We start from the raw sequence: 21,513 nt of genomic DNA, 5'->3' as shown, positions 1-21,513 counted from the left end.
ATATGGGAGGCCTGAGATGCTTTTCTACACAGAAGAGGGACATCTCTTCAATACATTATTGGCTGATTATCTGCTCAGCATGAAAATTCTAAATTCAATGACCTAAAGGTTCATTCATTTTGGAGTTCTCCACCCTACACTTTTGCGAGCGAGGACCTTCTTTTAACAGCTCATTTTCCTGACAATAAAGATCAGGCTTACTAGCCGCTTTGCTTTATCCTATCTTTGGTTGGTCTCTGTTCATTCTCCGACTGATAGGGAACATCAACGATCTCTATATGGGCTCCTTGCATGCACCTTCTGCAAGGGAAAGGAGAAGTTCAATATTTTTACAACAGAAGCTCTGGGCATAGACGGTGTTACGAATTTGTGTGTGTGTGGCAGACAGGAATTCCAGAGGGGCAATCCTGTTAGGCTGCAATAGATTGTAATGGGTTGCTTTGAAGCAGGGCCAGATTTAGGTTTGATGAGGCCCTAAGCTACTGAAAGGTAATGGGGCCCTTTATATGTCCAGCTGCCCTTTGTCAACAAATTGTTGCTGTTTTTTTGTGTTGAATTTATGCTATATGGTAATTGATGGACCTAATAGGTATCTAAAGTCATTTGCACATACAGTGGTACCTCTGGTTAAGAACTTAATTTGTTCCGGAGGTCCGTTCTTAACCTGAAACTTCCTAACCTGAGGTACCACTCTAGCTAATGGGGCCTCCCACTGCCACGCGATTTCCGTTCTCATCCTGAAGCAAAGTTCTTAACCCAAGGTACTATTTCTGGGTTAGCAGAGTCTAACCAGAGGTACCACTGTATTGCCATGCAACCAGCCCATGCAGAATGTAGGCACCCTATATAAAGAAATGAGCAAACCAGTGATACTTTAGGGAGCAGGCGGGGCCCATTACTTACATCATAGGAGCTACACAACACAAAACGCTGTTGCTGGATGTGGGTTTTATTTTATTTGTTTTTTGTGTTTTGGAAATGTAAATTAAGGGTTTTTTTCCCCTTTAAATTTTTGTGGGGCCACAAGCTACACCTTGTTTAGCTTCTACATAAATGCGGCACTGCTTTGAAGTCACTTCAGGGGGGGGGAGAACCCCCACCCAATCTCCTTGCCATGCCCTGTATGTATTTTTCCACAACAAAGGTGGCAACCCAATCAGCAGAAGTTGCCCTTTCCAACCCTAAGGCGCGCCTTTCCCTATCCCGGGACGCGTGCGCTCCTTTCCATCACTGAACTGCAGTGCAGGGAGAGCGAGCGCCCTTGGGTCCGCTCGGTGGGGGCGTGATCAGTGCAGGAGCAGCCCAGGAAGTAGTAAGGCGGGAGGTCCGGCTGGAATGGCGGACAGGGCTGAATCCGAGGCGCGGGTGGCGGAGGAGACGTTGCGCGCCTGGGAACGGTAAACTGCAGCGGAGACGTCAAGTCTGTCTTCCAAGGCGGCAAGCGGGAGCGCGCTATCGCTGGGGGCTGCGGGGTTTGCATTGTGCTTTCCGGGCGGCTGAGGCTGCGGCTCGCTCGCGCGCCACCTCCTGGGCTTAACTGCTGCAGTCCTTGCTATTTCACAGGCTTACCTAATTGTCTCCCGGCGACGAGCGCGCCACCCGGACTGCTCACGCGCACGTCGTTTTTAGCTCCCTTTTGCATGGTTATAAAATGCCTTTCCTAACGCTGCAGTGCCTCAAGGGACCGTTGCGTTTGGGAGCCAGGAACTAGTCAACGTTTCTCGCCTAGCAGCAACAAAACACCTTCTCGCCCCGAGGAGTAAAAACCTTAACAGCGCGACCAGAAGCTGGTTGGTTTACTGGGAAGCCAGCGCCATCGATTCCGAGGGAGCCTGCTTAGGATTTGAGCCTTAGCGCTATCTTTGCTGGTCAATAAACAGCCCACTCCTGCAGTGCAGTCCTACACGTGTCTCATTAGCAGCAGGACCCACTGACTTAAATTGGTCTGATTCCCCAGCCAAATGAATTTAGGATTGCAGGATTAGTGCCTCCTGCTGTTGGGCTGAATAAAAGTTACAAGGTGCCTGATAAACCTTACCAAAAGAAGTTGGTTGGGTTTGGACCGCTGTGTTTCACAACACTCCGTAGGGCAAAAAGTTCAGGTTACCTAATCTTGCCAGCTTTCCTAAATCTGATACCTTTGGGCTGGATTACAACTCCCATCAAGCCTAGCAATTGGCTGTACTGGCTGGGGGTTGATGGGAATTGGAGTACAACAGCATTGGAGCGCCAAAGATTTCCCAGCCCTGAATTTGGCTTTGCAGGGTCACTGGTGAGACAGCGGGTGGAGAAACTTTGAAGGATTGACTCCAGATAGTAAATTTACAATGAAAGGTACGGATATATATATTTGAAAGCAGAATGGTTTGTCTGCTTATGTGTTGTTCCAAATGTGAATATGCATTCCCTGAGATGGAAAACAACAAAAGCAGACCACTGTCTCCCACCATCTCCCGCCCACACAATTAAAAGATAAAGGTATACTTTAGTCCTTAATTTGTCTGCGGGGGTTGGAGAGAGATGTTTTTGTATTTGTGGAAAGACACATGTGTTGAAGCAAAATGAGTTGGTTTCATAAGCATTCTGAGCCAACAAAGGTCTCCTGTACTGTATATTCTTATTAGTCTGGAGACAGAGAAGATGTTTGAGTTTTTTAAAAAGAGCTAATTTGTATGGTGGAGGCATCATTGGTGTATACATTTATTGTCCCACCGCTATCTCAGGGTTAAACAGATTGTGCAGGATTTCAAAAGGCTACACAAACCTGCAGAACATTTGAACCAGAGGCAGTCAAGGGATAACAGTGAGCAATGATGCTTCTATCATACTCCCCCAACACACTGAAAATTGTCTGTTCCTGGCCTGTTCTGGTGCTGGAAACAAACAGATGCTACCTAGTTCTATTATGTTTCATAGTGATCAAGCACAGCTGAAGGCAGATGTAATTGACCAGGACACCCAAGAGTGGCAAAGCAACCCCTCCTTTGCTGGCCTGGAGAGAGTTGGAGGAGTGGACCTGTCTTACATCAAAGGAGATGACACAAGTGCCTGTGCTTCACTGGTGGTGCTCAGCTACCCAGACCTTGAGGTAACCATCAGAGATCTCCCAGGTTTTAAGGTTGACAACAGAAGGAAGGGATCTTCAAGTTCTGGTAGATCTAGCATAGAAAAGGATAATTAAATGTCAAATGTTACAGTATTCTTAGTTGCTGCCTGAGTAACTTTAAATTAGTAGTTCTGTTTGTCTTCAGGCATTTGAAGGCTGAGGATAGTATTATGGCAGCAGTTCAGGAGTAATTCAACAAGACATGTGAGTTTGGGGAGTTTCTGCCAAATTATGATCGCTTGATCACTATAGACCAGGCATAGGCAAACTCGGTCCTGCAGATGTTTTGGGACTACTATTCCCATCATCCCTGACCACTGATCCTGTTAGCTAGGGATGATGAGAGTTGTAGTCCGAAAACATCTGGAGGGCCGAGTTTGCCTATGCCTGCTATAGACTTATGAGGATGCTAAGATGGTAATCTGTGCATATTACTTCACTTGCTTGAGAATGTGGTTAGCCACTCTTGCTCATTCTGCTGAGTGAGTTACTCCACAAGGAAATATTTCACTCTGCATTCTCCCTCAATCTTTTTAGGTCCTGTATGAAGACTGTTGCATGGTAGCTGTGAATGCCCCATACGTGGCAGGTTTCCTGGCCTTCAGAGAAGTCCCTTTTCTTGTGGAGGCCCTGCAGCGGCTAGAGCGAAAAGAGCCTGGTCTCAGGCCCCAGGTGTGATATTTCCTGCCCTCTGCTCAATCAGACCAAGAGTCCATCTAGTCCAGAATATTTTCTTTCCTGCAGTGGCCAACAAGATCCCTCCAACAAGCTCACAAGTAGGGCTAGAAAGCCCTCTCCTACTGTGGCTCCCCAGAAGCTGATATTCTATCATCATCATCATCATCATCATCATCATCATGCCAATTAATTTATATATTGCTTACATGCTGAAATGTCTTCTAAGCAGGTAGCATACTGGTTCTGAATGTGGAAGGTTCCCTATTGGTATCAGCGGCTGCTTTTCTCTTTTCTTTGTGGGAAATTGCCACTAAGGACATCTTTTCTGCATAACAGTTTTGTGCCAACATCTGCTTCACAGGAGAGCTCACCAGGCTACCAGCCCCACAAGGCATCTGTGCAAAAAAAGAGGGATGCCACCTATGCTTATTTATACAGCATCTATAAATGAATGCAGATTGCTAAATCAGGATTTGTTGCTCCTGATTTAGTCTTGCTCTGATTTGATTTTACGTGCTCCTGTTTTAATATTTGGTTAAGATCCTTTTAAGGCTGAGTTGTAATCCTTTTTTTTTAAAAAAAACAAAACACAGTCGCTTTTAGCAACAAGTAAGAATAATAACTTGGATCCAGACTTAATCATGCTTTTGCAGTCAACGCAGTGAAATCAGTGGGACTTAAGCGAGCTTTGCTAGATCTGAGCAATGCAGCAGTAGCCAGCCAGGTGCCACTGCCACCCACACCTGTCTGTTTACCTGCTCAGCACATTTCTCCTGCTACACTTCCCATTGAAGCATGTGCAGGGAAGCAAGGAGCTGCTGCACCTCTGAGCACATGCCAAAGGGATCCAAGTGATCTCTAAAACAGCGTATGTGGAGTCATCCACAACTGCTACAGGAATTCTCTCACAAAAGAGATAAGACTGGAGAGGAATATTTGGAACCAAAAGGATGGTGAGGCCTGAGGAACAGGCACTCTGTCTGTCACATGTTCCTTCTGAACTTGAAGTGAGGGAATTGTGTGCATTACTCACTTCCTACCCCTGCAGCTCTACGTCCTCAATGAGGAATTCCTGGGGTATGGCTTTGTAATTGCATCTCATCTCTTTCAGCATTGGGGGAAGATGGTGTGAATATGTGGGTGCATTCTCTCTCACACACACACACCTTCACTTATTGCAAACGTCTCCCACTCTACTTCACCTGTCACTTACGTCCCTCTTTGTGGCTTTTCTAGGTCCTGCTCGTAGATGGAAATGGCATTCTCCACCACAGAGGTAAGACTCTTGAATTGGCTTTTTAGTCTAGCAACAATCGGATTTCCCTTCCATATTTGGTTGGTCTGCCATTGCGCCTGGGAGTTCTAGAGATGCCAGCATGGGGAGCTTCTCTCCAGTGCTGGCTTCCATCTTTTACAGTGCCCTTGGGAAAGACGCCCTCAGTTTACACCCTCTCTCACACAAACACCCCACTCAAAGCGGGCAGACCACTTCCTTGACACGCAGCGTAAGTTAATAATGCAGAGTTTTTAAGTGAAAGAATAAGAGCTTTACTGAGTTAAAATAAACTTCTTCATAAACAGTTTGACTGAAATTACATACTGACTCTGCTCACAACTGAGGCAGACTGACTCTGACTGAAATCTTACTGAGAACACAGAGAGAAAATGGCTGCTACTTATAAGGAGAATGAGTCACATGTCAGAGTGACTCAACAGTTAGCAGTTAGACCTGAATAATTTTAGTAGGTCCAAATGATTGTGCAGTCCCAGCACTTCCCAGCCTGCTTTGCTGCTTCTGCTCTCATGTGTCTTTGTCACATGACATTCCTTGCCACTGTCCCCTCACTCACCCTCTCCCTCTGGAGTCTGGACCCAAAGGCTGCTCTTATCACTGCTTGCATGCTTGAGAGCAGGTGAAGGAGCAGCAGCAAGATGGGAGAGGAGCACCAGCCCCACAACTGGGTGGGGGCCTCCACGGGTACCCTGTTGATGCTGACCCCTGACCCTGGGTCCAGCTCCTTGCAAAAATTTGTAGGCTTGCCTCTTCTGGCATGCTTTAGCTTTCCTTTGGCAGTTTGGATCTCGCAACGTCATAAAGAGACCCACAGCAAGTCGGAAAGCTCTCTCCCTGCCTTCTTTGCTTCAGCGTCTTCTTCCCACTTTTCCTTCGGCAGGCTTCGGCATTGCCTGCCATCTCGGTGTGCTCACAGGCCTCCCCTGCGTTGGTGTAGCCAAAAACCTCCTGCAGGTTGATGGTTTGGCCAATGACGAGCTGCACAAGGAACAGGTAAGTCCAGGATAGCAATTCTGAGCTCACGTTCCGAACAGCCATCAGGAAGGTTCGTAGATCAGTGGTGGAGCAGAGGGCTCAGGGTGAACCCCCAACATTTCCAGGAAGGGCTAGGATATATATCCCTGTTTGAAACCCTGGAGAGCTGCTGCCGGCCAGTGTTATAAACAAACTAGAGGGACAAATTCTCTGGCTCAGTGTAAGGAAGCTTTCTATGAATCGTACATCAAGTGAGCCTCTTGTAGGAATTGTAGAAGATTTTGCTGGTTTCTCTGCACTGCAGTTACAGTTCCAACTATGTACGTCTGTGTGTGTGTGTGTGTGTGTGTGTGTGTGTGTGTGTATTCCATTAGAATGGATGCATTGACCTACATGCACTGTGTCAGGGAACCACAGCCAATCTTGGATTCCTGACATGTTTGTGCATAGACATGCATTTGCTGCATGCACCTGAGAATGGTCTTATGGGTAAGTGTAATGCGTTTTACGCACAGTGAAGTGGCCCCAAAAGGGAAGTCACTCCTCTTTGCGTGGCGTGATCCCTGCAAGAGAGAATTCCACCCAAGCTACTCCTGCCCCAGATACTTCCTTCAGGGACTTGCTGTACAGAGCTGCAGGACTGAACAGATACTAGCAAAGGAAATGCCTGACAAGTGTGATCCCAACCTCTTTCCATTCATAGTCTTTTTCACAGTCCATTTACATTTAGTGAGAGACAATTTTGTCATAGACATCTTGCAGTTGGGGGTGGGGGGAAGGAAGAGGTGGGGAGAGAAATGGGGGTATTGTTCTTTCGTTCTGTTGCCTATTGTTAGTGTAGGGATTTGTGTCTCACCATCACGTGGGTAGGTCCTTCGTTTATGTATATATTTATTTTTATTGATAAGGCAAGAGATATGGGGTCCTAAGCTTGGTTGCTTGCGTTCAGTTGCTTGCAGTGTGGCTTGTTTGTATGTATGTGTAGGGGTGGGGGTGGAGGGGTATTAGGTTGTTGGATCCCAACCTCTTAAAGCAGGAGGAATTCTAGGAAGTCACCTCACGTTGATCAAGTTTATAACTCGTTTCAGCTGCAGCAAACCTATTGTATTCTAGATCCAAGACCTTCAGGCAGGAGGAGACACATTCCCCCTACTGAGTACTTCAGGGAAAATCTTGGGTATGGTAAGTACTGGGGTGCAGAGAGGAGCACTATTGATAGTGAGCAGAGTTGGAAGCACTGAGCCCCTGCCAAGGGCGTCATGAGGTAGATGGGGAGTAGGCCCTGGTGGATCCTTTGCCTGTACTTGAACCAGGCAGAGGGCCTTCATGGTAGTGGCACCCTCCCTGTGGAACGCCCTCCCATCAGATGTCAAGGAGATAAAGAACTACGCAACTTTTAGAAGACATCTGAAGGCAGCCCTGCATCAGGAAGTTTTTTATGTTCAAAAAGTATTTTGCTGGAAGCAAATAAAACCCAGCCAGATGAGTAGGGCATAGATCATACAACTATTATTATTACTATTACTATTATTATTATTATTATTATTATTATTATTATTATTATTATTCTCCTCCTCCATCTGGCAACAATGAGCTCTGAACTGGCTCCAGTTGCTCTGGCTTTTGCTCCCAACTCATTGTCACTTATGCCATCTTTTGTTCATTTGTTTTTAAATCTGCCCTAGGCTTTGCGCAGCTACGCCAAGAGCACCAAACCCGTGTACATCTCTGTGGGCCACAAGATGAGCCTTCTGTCCGCTGTGCAGTTAGTGCACTCCTGCTGCAGGTATCGGATTCCTGAGCCCATCCGGCAGGTGAGAACAGGATTTCAGGTGGAAGGGTGGTGCTGGCAGCCTCAGGCCAAGGGACCAGCTGATTTGCCATGTCAGTTGTAGGCTAGTGCTTCCAGTGGTGGTTGACCTGATGGCTGCTAGAAGGTTGCAAACACGGCGATGACCATCGTCCTGTTGTTTGTCCTCAGCGTCTTGTATTCTGAGGTTGCATATGTCCTCTATATGTGAAGCCTTCAATTTAGGTATTGTCAGGGAACTGCCATCGGAGCCAGAGGCGAAGGGAAGGCTCCAGGGCGATGACGGAGAGGGTCCCAGCAGGGAGAGAAGCAGCCCATCTGCTGGGGAAGGAAATCAGCGTAACACCAGGGGTGAAGGGGGGCAGATGGGGGAATCGGAGAGAAGGCTCCAGGACTCTTCACCGGAGACAGGTGGGGAGAGCACGGGTACTCTGCTGCCCACACCCTCTCTGCGCAGAAGACTTCCGCGCAGGGAGAGTAGGAGGAGACTTGGCGTCAAAGAACTTCTTTGCTGGAAGAAGTTTAAGAAACGCCCACTGACGGATTCTGCCAGCGATTGAGACAGCCACGGATGGGTGGCTGTCCGGACAGAAAGGGTTCACCCAGGTAACTCAGCCAGGTGTGGCGACGACTTACGCACGAGCAACCCCCTAGAACCATTACAGGTATCTTGGCTGGTGATAGCCATTGAAGATCTGTCCTCCATAACAGGGGGAGGTAACCTGCTGGTTTTGGCCTAAATTGCCAAAGCACTCAGAACTTGGGCAAGAGCAATCTGTCTCTTCTTTAGCAGGATTAGCAGAGAGACAGAGAGGGATGGGGTGGCAGACACAAGGAGTGGCATGGCAACCCAGCCAGATGGGTGGGTGGGGGGGATAAATTATAAAATTGTTGTTGTTATGGACCACTTTTAGCTCTGGCCTCATCCACTGCTGACTACTACCCTGCCCACTCCCGGCATGTGACCACCAGCAAATTACACCTGTCATGGCCGCCGGCCACCTGCCAGCTAGCCAGCCTCTGGGCCCTGTGCCAACTAAGGGGAGGGTCTTCCTGGCTAACACAGAGTTTAATCCTCTGCTCAGCCGATTCTTCCCTTTTAAATAACTTGCTGGTAAACACCAGGTAAAGTAGGGGAACTTTTTCTTTCTATCTTTTTTTACAAGACTGCCTTAAACTTACAAGGCTGCCTTAAATCAGGCTTAAACTCTCCCCCGGGGTCTCCCTGAAACTTCTCAAGGTAGTGCAAAGTTTATGGCTCCCAGGTAGGAGGCTGTTTGCAATCAGCTTAGACAACCCCCCCCCCAGGTTTATGAAAAAGCAAAAGGAAATGACTAAGATTGGATGGGAAAAAATATGGTGTTTTAAAGAAAAGGTATTACAAGGAAAAGTTACAGAAAAGCAGTATATTCCCCAATGGAGCAAAATATCCAAATAGATTAAAATGTGATCCTCTTTTCCTCTTCTCACATTACATGCACTAGAGCTGGTTCTCACTTATTCTCACAAAGCCTTTTCTTATCACACTGAGACCCATCTTGGCCTGCCCACCTCCAAACTACAGTGGTACCTTGGGTTACAAACGCTTTGGGTTACAGACACTTCAGGTTACAGACTCCGCTAACTCGGAAGTAGTACCTCGGGTTAAGAACTTTATCTCAGGATGAGAACAGAAATCGCGCGGTGGTAGCGTGGCGGCAGCGGGAGGCCCCAATAGCTAAAGTGGTACCTCAGGTTAAGAACAGTTTCAGGTTAAGAACGGACCTCCGGAACGAATTAAGTTCTTAACCCGAGGTACCACTGTATTCTAAATGCTTAATAAAAACCCAAAACTTTGTTTACCTGCCCCCACTTTATATCTTCATTTTCTCCTGTCAGGCTGCACAAGTTCACCTTCTAATCCCCAAATGGATGTACGAGATAGTATACAGCATTTCATAAAAGCAAGGTTCAATTCCTTCACAACCTCCAAGGTGGGGAATCGCCACCCCACAAGCCGAATTGGACCTACCAATGCTCTCCATTTTGTTTTGTGAGGCCATTTTAGCTAAGCCATGCCCATGCATGCATTACATATGACATGGGCCAGATCCAGCACTCTGGGCAGATCCATCACACTGGCTGTTCCTTCCACTTTCCAAGCATATATGTGCATGCTCTTTTAGCAGGCTGCTTTTTATTATGGGATTTGTTTACTAGGAATTGCCTTGGGGCTGGCTCCATCCATAACTGCTTAGCAAATCATGAAACACCATTCCCAAGAGATGTTCCCTTTTTAGGAATGCACTGGATAGTTAAGATTTTTGCAAATATCCTAGCCCAGGCATGTCCAAAGTCCGTTTCAGGGGCCTAATCCGGCTCGCGGGTTGGTTCAATCTGGCCCCTGTGGCAGTTTACTTCCTGGGGTAAAATCCCAAGAAAACCTCAACAACTTCAATTCTAAAAAAACTCAACAACTATGAGGTAAAAATCCTAAAAAAACTCAGCAACTTTAATCCTAAAAAAACTCAGCAACTATGAGGTAAAAATCATAAAAAAGCTCAACAACTTCAATCCTTCAATGCTAAAAAAACTCAACAACTTTGGTTGGCGCTTTGGTCGGCCCTCACGGACCTTCACTTCATCAAATCTGGCCCTCTTTGAAAAAAGTTTGGACACCACTGTCCTAGCCAATAACATTTTCTCCTGTCACCCCTCTGTCAATTTGCTTTTACTGAGAAAATTATAGGGTGCCCAACTATAGGTGGATGAAGTCTCCCATCCGAATTTCACGCCTGGGTGTTCCTGGAGTGCAGGATTTGATATCACTGCATGATATACTACGATGCAGGTGGAGATTGCCCACGAATAACTGGCAAACCTGCACATCAGCAGACTTAAATGGCGAACACGAGGATAAAAGGAGTAGGCTAAATTGTCCACCTCCTTCCTAAGGCCTCCCTTTTCTTGACATGAAAATGCGTTGCCAGCTGCAGCCCCTTTGAGAGGCTGTGCGCTGGCTGGCTGAATAGCTCTAGCGGCATTGCTCACATCACCAGACTGCGGTGCTGCCTCTGGCTCAGGACACTGCAAGAGGGTCTGCAGAAGCTACCAGTTGAGAATACAGCCAGAAGGTGGCAGTGCTAGACCACCTTTCTTAACCTGGAGGCTGCACTTGATCAGCGGGAGATTGTAGAGTGGTGCGTGGGCAATCAGACATGCCAATAGCCTGTGCCTTTGCTGACTGCAAGGTAGGAAAAAGTTCAGGAGAAGCGGCTTTTCCCTTCTCTGTAGCAGGGCCCAGCTACCAAAACCACAGGGAACGTTTCTTAGTTGGTGGAGTGTGCGTAGTTGGGGCTCCCTCTTGATCTGTGGTTGCTTCGCACGAACATGCACATGCTCATCATTTATTGGCTACAGCATTGCCTAAGAAGCCATAATAGTTCAAGCATCAGAGGGAGGGAACGAGAGGGAGAGAGAAAAATGCTTGTGCTGCACCACATCAGCACAAACATAAGGCCTTTCTGTGTTATCGGTTTGCGTTTCCAAGTCACCAAGTGTTCAGTGATCCAAGGTTTTGTGTGCACTTGAGAATGGAGCTCATTCCAATGTATATTTGAAAAGAAAAACTGCTCCAGTTCTTCTGTTTGATTGCTGCAGTGTGCCCCACATCTCACAACCCTCTAGTCATGGTGGGCTGCTTCACCCCTACCCCTGCTCTCACTACTACACAGGAGAAAGTCCCCTGTCCAAAAAAGGGCAGGAGGAAAGCTTGCTGTGTAATTTTAGGCCCTTCTTTCCATGCTTCCCAGCACTGGAATGAAACAGACTCTAGTCCAGTGGCAACAGAACTTCTATGCTCCACAGTCTCCAACCATGCCCTGGGCTGATATGCCCAAATCTCTTCCCAAAATACTCCCGGCATAACCTCCAGCCCCTAATGCTGCTGCTGCAGCTAGTCTATTCCAAAAATAGGTGTGATCTGGGGGGATTATTAAGGCAACATGATCCATCTTATTGATTAGCCTCTTGGTTTAATAAGCCGGGTTAAGCTGACTCTTAGCACAGTGCTAGGAGTGAAGACTGGCAAGACTTTTTTTGCAATATAAAAGGACACTTAATGATGCATCAGATAAAGTTGCTTTGGGAGTGTCTCCCAAACCCAGGCTACCAAAAGTGAAATGAAGGTAGCTCTTGATGCTGCTACCAGTTATTGTAACACTTGATAAACTAGAAATGAAATGCCCCATGTTCTATTGAAATATACTGGAATGCATTTAAATCCCCTGGTTATGAACCCATTTGGGCCACTAGGGACTGGAAGTCCCTGGTCGTGAATTTCATTGCAAAGCCAACTTTTTAATCAAAGAAGCAAGAGTTATTTGTCAGATGGGTGTAAGATGAGAGAAATTCCTCCAGCGAAACAGTTCCACCCAGAGCCATTTTTCATTTTCACTCCAAATGCATGGCTTTATTTTGGAAGAACAGGGCAGCTTTTAGCTTCTACTGTAGCATACAACACAACTTACTTGTTTGAGCCATCTAGATTCCCTTGTCCCGAAGGGAATTCTGGTATGGAGCTGATTGATGGGGAATAATTTTGGTGGGAAAGTGTAGGAGAAGGAGTCTCAAAGTTTGTCCTAATGAACCTTCCCAATGGTGAGGGATGCTGGTAGCCGGCAGGCATTGAAAAGCAGCACCTTGAGAAATCCCCCTACTTGTGCCTCTTAATCTAACTCTTATTAAATGTACAGGCATCCTGTCTCAGTATGGACCTGACAAGCTCTAATGGAACTGTGAGACCTAAGAAGCAATTGGGCTGAGGGCCTGATACAATCAGCCATGTCATTTTTGACCACAGTTCCCATTGCATACAAAGACTAACACTGCCTCTGCGTAAAAATGTAAGCTTCTCTCTCTTCAAAGGCATTAGTTGAGCTGCAGTGGTATTAAAGAATATTAGCCAGTTATAGGGGGAGAAGAGGAAATCTTCATTTTTAGCATTCCCCAGTGAAAGTGGGGGGGCAGCTTTGCCTTGGGCAAAAGAGGAGAAGAGGCTTGAGGGTGTGCTGGACAACTGTGTAGCTACACGGAGGAGAGGGAAAGATTCCTAGCTAGGGGACAGGAGGAGCTGTCTCTGCAGAGGGCAAGGAGCCTGGCTGGCTGCTGGGGACCCCCAACTGCCAAGGTGATGGGAGGAAGACTCTACTGGGGATGCTTTAATAGGAGCAGCTGCACTATGTGTGGGGGAGAAGAAGGACGACGGCTGAATGCCATGTATTGGTTTGAAATAGTTAACGAAAACCAGTGGTTAATAACAACAAAAAGAAAGTTAACCTGTCCAAATATGGGCAAACCAACTTTGTCCTGCGGAGTGCTGCAGAAACTCGATCCCAAGTGATAGGGGTTGGGGAGGCAGATTATTCTGTGATATTTGGGAAGCCTGGAAGATGGTGAAACTGGGTATTGGCTTGTGTTGTTGTTTGTTGTTGTTTAGTCGTTTAGTCGTGTCCGACTCTTCGTGACCCCATGGACCAGAGAACGCCAGGCACTCCTGTCCTCCACTGCCCCCCGCAGCTTGGTCAGACTCATGCTGGTAACCTCGAAAACACTATCCAACCATCTCATCCTCTGTCGCCCCCTTCTCCTTGTGCCCTCCATCTTTCCCAACATCAGGGTCTTCTCCAGGGAGTCTTCTCTTCTCATGAGGTGGCCAAAGTATTGGAGCCTCAGCTTCACAATCTGTCCTTCCAGTGAGCACTCAGGGCTGATTTCCTTCAGAATGGAGAGGTTTGATCTTCTTGCAGTCCATGGGACTCTCAAGAGTCTCCTCCAGCACCATAATTCAAAAGCATCAATTCTTCGGCGATCAGCCTTCTTTATGGTCCAGCTCTCACTTCCATACATCACTACTGGGAAAACCATAGCTTTAACTATACGGACCTTTGTTGGCAAGGTTATGTCTCTACTTCTCAAGATGCTGTCTAGGCCTGTCATTGCCCTTCTCCCAAGAAGCAGGCGTCTTTTAATTTCGTGGCTGCTGTCACCATCTGCAGTGATCATGGAGCCCAAGAAAGTAAAATCTCTCACTGCCTCCATTTCTTCCCCTTCTATTTGCCAGGAGGTGATGGGACCAGTAGCCATGATCTTCGTTTTTTTGATGTTGAGCTTCAGACCATATTTTGCACTCTCCTCTTTCACCCTCAATAAAAGGTTCTTTAATTCCTCCTCACTTTCTGCCATCAAGGTTGTGTCATCTGCATATCTGAGGTTGTTGATATTTCTTCCGGCAATCTTAATTCCGGCTAGGGATTCATCCAGCCCAGCCTTTCGCATGATGAATTCTGCATATAAGTTAAATAAGCAGGGAGACAAAATGCAGCCTTGTCGTACATCAGGCCTAAGCATTGCAAATGGAGCCCTTCCCTTGCTGCCCCCATGGATTCACTTTACAACGTGCAGGCTTGGGAGATCTAGGGCATGCATATTGGGGTATATTGTGCCCCAGGCCTTCTGCTGGCTCATGGCACGAAATGAGACCTTCCTCAGATAACTGTAGGCATGGCAGGGAGAGTCTGAGCTGTACCATGCAAGTTACAATAGGCGCCTCTAAGCCCTGGCAAAGGCCAATGGAAATTCAGAGGGGCTGGAGACTTGTGTGCAGGCCTAAGGTGGCCTGGTGAGATCTGTTCTGAATCCTGGCTGACCAACCACAGGAAATGATAAACCCTCCACCCCATTCTCAGCCCTGGCACAGGGACTATCTCAAATAACTGCTGGTCAAACACACCAAGTCTTTGCCCCAAGTGGTGTGAGAAGTGGTCAAACAGAAATTGGGAAGGGTGGGTTGTGGGACGTTTTTATTGTCTACCATCTGGTGAGCTCTTAGTTAGTGGCAGCAATTTCCCCTGCAAGGGTGATGAGCCCATTCAGATGGTTCGTCCTTGGAGGTTTATTGGACCTCATGGGTTCCTAAATCTTTCCATTGAGGAAAGCTGGGGATCCCATTGCAGCCCTGGTCTCGCTGTCAGGTATATTTGTTTTTAAAAGCATTGCTGTAATTATTGACAATTATTTTATATACACCACTTAAATATTTTTCTGAGTAAGCAATCTATAATTTTTTTCATATATATATATATATATATATATATATATATATCAATAAACCCAGCCAAACCACAAATCCTCCACCAAGTATTGGCTTGTTCTAGAATTAGGAAGTGATTCCCCTGGGAAGCCTAGTGAAATATGTTTCCCAAGGAAGCATGAGACAACCAGTGATGAGAATTTTGTCCCACTGGCTCTCTGCTATTTCACTCAGCTCAGCCATTTTGGCAGCATGCGCCTGCTCACATCACTTCGTTCTGAACACTGAACTGGCACACCTGCTGTTTGAGCCGGCGAATCAGTCAAAAACTCTCACATACATACATGCACATGCTCACATACAATATATTCATAGCCTAGAAGTAACTGCTTGAATAGCCTTTGGGAAATCTATAACCTGCTGAACAACTCATAGGTATAGAAGACCATTTTCTCCAAGTTATTCAGAAGGCACTTCCCATTGAATCAAGACATGGATTAGGGAAGGCTCACAGTAGCTCATGCCTGCAAAGTACATTCTGTGCATTGTTGTTGTTGTTGTTGTTGTTGTTGTTGTTGTTGTTTAGTCGTTTAGCCGTGTCCAACTCTTCGTGACCCCATGGACCAGAGCACGCCAGGCACTCCTGTCTTCCACTGCCTCCCGCAGTTTGGTCAAACTCATGCTGGTAGCTTCGAGACCACTATCCAACCATCTCGTCCTCTGTTGTCCCCTTCTCCTTGTGCCCTCCATTTTCCCCAACATCAGGGTCTTCTGCATTCTGTGCATGCAGAAGGTCAAATCCCCATCATTTTAACTTTTAGAAGGGGTCAGGTCGGAAGTGACAATGAGAAAGATGGCTTCCAGAGTGGAAACACCCAAGGCTAAGTGGGCGCAGGGTAGCCTGACCCTTCTACAAGGCCTCTGGATTTGTTCCTTGATTTCAATGCCCGTTCTGTAAAAATAATAATAATAAAATGGCACCCATGGCCGTAGACGGGTGCCAGGGATGTGTTTTGCTGCCTAATTACTTGAGCTAGATTGGAGCACAGCCTGGAATTAATAGAGAGGCCTTGTGGTGAGTTGTTGGGTGGGAGGTCAGTCCAGAAAATGTTCCTCAGATGAATGGCCTAAGCATGGGCAGGACTGGGCTTTGGGCGTTTCTTCTTCCTTGATCATTAGGTGTTATTTATTCCCTCTCGTCCCATCACAAGCTCCTCAGATACAACTGCAGACATCAGCCAGCCAAAACAAACTGTCCTCCCCCCCTGTTTTCTGCCCTGATTCCAGGCCGACATAAGATCCAGAGAGTACATCCGGAAACATTTGGAAGCCGTCTCTGCATCACCTCAGCCAGAGAGGTAGGTGTGGGCGATTGGGTGGGATGCGTGGCCGCGCATCCCCTTCGGGCAATCTGCTTTTTTAATGCTCTTCGGTAATGGCATTAAAGGGACAGCTAGGGTAACTTGGCAAGGTGAAATGACCGCAGGGCCCACACAGCCTCCGGGAGCAGGCTATTTCCAGCAAAGCACCGTGTTGCGCCGTGTGTTCTCTGGGGAATCACGTGGCTGGGCATGGCAGAAATGCGTTTGGTTCGCATTTGCCTTCAGAAGGTCACAGGATTTGCTGTCCTTTGAGCAAATGCAACAGAAGCCGGTGGTGGTATTGCAGAAAAATGCAAGTCCTGAAACGGATGGGGTAGGCAGAAGGTAGATGTCTGGGTGCTCTGCAGTAGATTTACCAACAGTTTCTTTCCCAATTCTCACTTCTTCTACAATCGCAACAGCAAAAATGCTTCGCACAACCTGCCCTTATGAGTTAGGCTACTGAAAAGATGAAGAAAGCTTGGGGAGAAAGTGGATTTTTGTGTGTCAGGATTGTGTAGCTCAGTTTCTGGCACAGTGAAAACCAATTCTTGGGCTGAGCGTGAGCTCTGCACTACCCTGTTCCCTGGTTTTCTGTTGCCACTAAGTTGAACCCAGTTTCAGTTGGTTCCTGTAACGAAACCAAAGTTGATCCTGCAAGCCTGGAGGTTGCCCATTCCAGTTCAGAGTTGCAGGACTCTGGCTGCTCTGGGCATTGAGACTGCTGCATCTTCTATGCTGTGTTAAATCCGCAGTCACCCAGGTGATGTTTTGCTCCTACAAACCAACCCACGTCACTCCGGCTTGCAGCCAGGGCAGATCTGCTCTGTTCGGAGGGGGAGGGTGGAGTTTAGGAGGATAGTTGATGAGGAAAGGGATTAATCTCTGAATGGTGCAGCAGAACTTTTAAAAAGCATTTGACCTACCATGGTGGGGAGGGGGAAATTAGGTGCCGTGGATCAGGCGGCAAAATGTTTTTGTCTGGCCCTGTTTGCCACTCTGCCCCAAAACCTGCTTTCGTTCCAGTTCATTTCTGCTTCATTCCAGATCTGCAATCCAAATGTGGTGCTATGTCCAAATAATAAACCAGAATCGTTTTTTTTAATGCTGTCCTTATTATTGTCCTTTCGCTGCACTTATGACCTGCCTGTTATCTGTAGTGGCTTCATTTTCTGCCCCTAGACTCATTTGCAGCCTAGAATGTCCACTGACCCTGGGACCACCTCCATTCATAATATGCAAGCCCTGCCTTGGAGGTTAAAGGCAGCCAGGGAAGCTGTTTTGGAGATGCTTCCCCTCCGTAATCTGACAGTTGCCTTCAGGCTGAAGCTCTTGGAGGAGCAGGGATCGTAATCCTGGCAGGGAGGGAGTGATAGGTGTTTTAAGTGAGTGCAAGTGTCAGCCCCCCCTGAAAGGCTATTAGCATTTATCTGAAGGCGGGATAATGGAAGAGGTGAAGATGAGGCAGGCCAAGTCCCTCTGCAGAGAGCTGGCAAATTGCCCTCCTACCCTTTGGAGCCTGATGCATGCAGGATTCTGCTTTCATTCAGGGCACTGGGGTTTGAGAACCATCTGCCACCATCCCAGCTGTTGTTGTCTCTGTTCAGCTCAAGGGGTGCTGAGTGCAGGATACGCCCCCAGCATGCGCTGCCCCAGGCCAAGGCTCTTGTGCCCTCCTGTCCCATGCTGCACCTACTTTTTATGATAGTTGTGTTTGCATGTGTGTGTGTGTGTGTGTGCATGTGCTGGGAGTGTTTACCAGGGCTGCAAGTTTTTAACAGGTTTGCGTTGCTCAGTGTAACCCCCCAAATGGCGCTGTGCTTGATCTATTCTAGATTCAGGAAAGGTACATGAATTCTGAATTTATTGTTATTCATGTTTTATACTGTATTTCATGCTGTTTTTTGTTGCATCAATTAAGTGTTTTAAAGTTGTTGTTAGCCGCCCTGAGCCCGGTTTTTGAACTGGGAAGGGCAGGGTACAAATACAAAATTATTATTATTTATTATTATGAGCGGTGGATTCTCTCCACCCCCAGATCATGGATTCCTCGGTGCTTTTGGTTCTATGCTCCTTTTACACATTCTAGCCTAAAAAGGGAAAGACACTCAGATGTAGGTGCTTATTCTGCCCACACCTTCCAAAAGGTACAAGCTATTTTGATGCCTTGAATTTCACCTCTTTCTTGCTGCTGTTTGCCCCGGTAATAGGTTTCCAACGAGGCTCACACTGCAGAGTCAAAGCTGGGCAGCAGCACACGTTCGCGATGGAAATCCTGTTCCAACCAAGAAAAATATCACATGCCATCTCTGCTTAGGCCCTGATTTCTCTAGTGCCCGGGAGGGTGTGGGTATACAGTTCCAGGGCTTCTGTTCTGCACAATTCCGATATGTTGGGGACACCCACCACCCAAGGCACACTGCCCTATGGCTGATCTTGTGGGGGCTACATCTCAGAAGTGGGAATGGCTTAAATGCAAAAGGCCACAAGCGAGGCCTGCAGTTCTCAAGGCTGCCTTCCGAGAACCTTTACCGTCAACTATTCCACAATGTCTTAAATCATGCCTTATCATTCATTATTGATTATTCAGTTCAGGAAAAAACATATTAATTTTTTATTGAAGGACAAGTGGGGGTAGGGAGGGCGCAGTGTCCTGGGGAATCACAAAAAGCTTTTTAGATCATGGTGTCACAGCAGGAGGCCAGTAAGGAAAAACGTCCTTCATTGTGTGTGCTTTTTTCAAAATTAAAAAATATATATTGGCTGGGTCAAATGTGGCAGGTTGTGGGGCCTGCAAAAAAAAACCTCTTAGCATCAAAGCAGGGGACCTTCAAGAGCAATGTGTATGTGTTTAAACAGGGTTGAGGAACATTTTTCAGTCTGAGGGCCACATTCGCTTCTGGGCAACTTTCCAAGGGCCATCCGTATCCCTGTGATAGGTTGGACTTGAGAGAAAAATGAGGAAATGTAAATTTTACCCTGGTGCATTAGGCTTGTTTCTACACACACACACCCCTTCTCTATCCCCCAACCAGACAAGGAAGAGATACTAACAAGAGTTCTAGTATTTATTTTAGCTGGAGTACGAAGCAGGACAAGGGAGAAATAGAGTTCTGAGGGATAGCTAGAGAGGCCTAGAGGGCCGCAAATGCCTGCCACCATTTTAAAAGATGGGCGCATTGAGAAGGGACCCAGAAAAAACATTTGCAGTCATGGACTCATAGTGGGGGACTCATGCACGCACACAGAAAATAAATAATGCTTTTTAAAAAAAAATACAACCTTGTGGTGGCGAGTTTTGTGAGGGGACAGGGCAGCCCACGACCTGCAGGGTGTAGCTTAGTCACTCCTTGTCTAGTATGAGCTGTGCCAAGTTGCAAGGCCTGAGTCCGCCCCCCCCCCCAATACCCAAGTGGAGGTTGGTGTTTAGGGCACTTTTCTTTAGCAAGGCAGTGCACTTTGACTGAGAATTCCTATTGCATTTTGAGGGGCTTTACTAGAAAGTAAATGAGCTGAGGACTGCCGCTTCTGTTCCTCCAGGTATCACAGCAGCCGCCTACAAATACAGAAACCTGTGACTGTAGGAACTGTTCCCGTCAATAAGTAATCTCCAAATAGTGGCTTTTGTTGAGATACTGAAAATGTTACACAAATTGGCTAATTAAGTAGCTAACAGCAAGGCTGTTGATGAGAATTTTTTTCCAAAAAACAAAACTCTAATTTGTTTGGCAGCCGTGGAAATGTTCGTTCTTTCCCCCTCTTTTTAATACCTCCTCTCCTCTCTAGGATGAGTGAAGACACAGATTCTGAACATTAATGCAGCATTGAGGATGTTCTTTGAAACCTCTTTGTCCGGGACAAGTGACACAACGACCTCCCAGCTGCTCTGTTACTTCTGTTGACTTCCCTGTGCAGACGTTCAGCAGAAGGAACAATGGAGCTTCAGTGCCACCAACATCGTGGCCCTGATCCCCCAGTCGTACAGCTGGGGCAATCTCGGGGCTGCTTCTCACCTTTGGTAGCAGGAAAAACTCTGTTGGTTACCAGAGCCTGGACTAGATGCAATGTTAGTTGCAAAAAGAAGAAAATGTACACAGCACTACTGCTGGGAACAGGTAAAATTTCAAATCTGTGTGTCGGGGCAATGGGAACAGCATTTGTGGGTACCCTGGGAGTGAAGTGTAACTCTTTCCTTGCCTACCAGAGTCCCACCTCTTCCCCAAAGCTGCTATTTGCATTTCGGAGGAAGGGCTTGTTTACACTTCCACTTCTCCTGTGCCTAGAAAGCAGTTTTGCACTTGACCATTGTCCCACAGCTTTCCCCTGAAAAACGCACTCTTCAGTGCTAAATCAGAACAAACAGCAAACCTAGTTGTGATTAGCCTCAGGTTCCCACTGGCACTAATAGAAATGCAAATAGTTGTATTGGAGAAGTAGGTCTTCTCGGAACCACAACAGAGTTCAAGTCCCTTTCCTCCTCATGGTCTTGAGGCTGCTCCCTCTTCCCTGTGGGCAAATTGCTTTCACACAACTTGCATCGCCTCTAGTTCAGCCCTTGATTGGGAAACTGCATTCTACCCCGGTTGCTCTCAATAAAAATTTGGGCAGGTCCATATATTACATTTTTCTATGCACACATTTAGAGAGCATTGTCTTAAGCTTGCAATGCGTGAAGAAGAAGCCCCAAGTCCTACTGCGAAAGGAGTGGAAACTGAGAAGTGGGCATGCAAAAGCATCACCTGTGTATGTCTGCTTTTCTGACACAGCCACACGCAGGTCAGGAAGAAAGCATTGCTTTTGTTTGTAAGATCTTAGTCATATTTGAGATCTTCAAAGTGCCGAAAATAAACCTTTGTTGGTAATCTCTGAACGATTGTATTTCACACACACACACACACACACACACGCGGTTTGCCAACAAGGAGGCGTCCGAGAACCTGTGCTCTATTCTACAGCAAGAAACCAGACTGTGTAGGGCTGCTAATGGGGAAATAATACAGCAAGGAATGGGAATTCCAAGGGAAGGGAAGGGATTCCATTAAAGGCTGTGAGTTTAGCCAAGCAATATGGCTCAACTCATTTGGGCAGTGTTCTCTCCTCTCCCCCCACCTCCCGCCCTTTTGCTTGAGCTTTTCTAGCGACATCAAGTCACTCAGCCTCCTGGCTCATTCTGCTCTCCGCTCTGCCGGCATGATCGTTTCTGCCACTTTCACACCTCCC

At 47.0% G+C, this 21,513-nt stretch overlaps 2 protein-coding genes across 3 annotated transcripts in view; one reads left to right on the top strand and one right to left on the bottom strand.

Annotated features, from left to right (window-relative positions):
* The window catches only part of LOC307209943 (uncharacterized protein), a 501,253-nt gene that overhangs the window by 268,432 nt on the left and 211,308 nt on the right, over positions 1-21,513 (bottom strand). The gene's annotated exons all lie outside the window — the stretch shown is intronic.
* On the top strand, positions 1,270-21,159 carry ENDOV (endonuclease V). 2 transcript variants are annotated; one of them, XM_079965668.1, is made up of 9 exons: positions 1,270-1,397; positions 2,917-3,088; positions 3,644-3,778; positions 5,021-5,060; positions 5,959-6,071; positions 7,167-7,235; positions 7,739-7,867; positions 16,220-16,290; positions 20,080-21,159. In XM_079965668.1, the coding sequence occupies exons 1-9, from the start codon at positions 1,336-1,338 to the stop codon at positions 20,108-20,110; spliced, it is 822 nt and encodes a 273-aa protein (XP_079821794.1). In that variant the 5' UTR covers positions 1,270-1,335; the 3' UTR covers positions 20,111-21,159. The 2 variants fall into 2 exon arrangements, with proteins under 2 accessions (XP_079821794.1, XP_079821793.1); XM_079965667.1 differs by having other exon boundaries at positions 16,144-16,290.

Source organism: Podarcis cretensis (assembly GCF_951804945.1).
Source record: "Podarcis cretensis genome assembly, chromosome: 2".
NCBI lineage: Eukaryota > Metazoa > Chordata > Lepidosauria > Squamata > Lacertidae > Podarcis > Podarcis cretensis.
This window is presented reverse-complemented; position numbering and strand designations above follow the sequence as displayed.

Coding starts and splice junctions, on each gene's coding strand:
- ENDOV (XM_079965667.1), top strand. CDS start 1,336: ATGGCGGACAGGGCTGAATCCGAGGCGCGGGTGGCGGAGGAGACGTTG. Junction 3,089..3,643: donor TCAGCTACCCAGACCTTGAG/GTAACCATCAGA, acceptor CAATCTTTTTAG/GTCCTGTATGAAGACTGTTG. Junction 7,868..16,143: donor TTCCTGAGCCCATCCGGCAG/GTGAGAACAGGA, acceptor TCCCATCACAAG/CTCCTCAGATACAACTGCAG.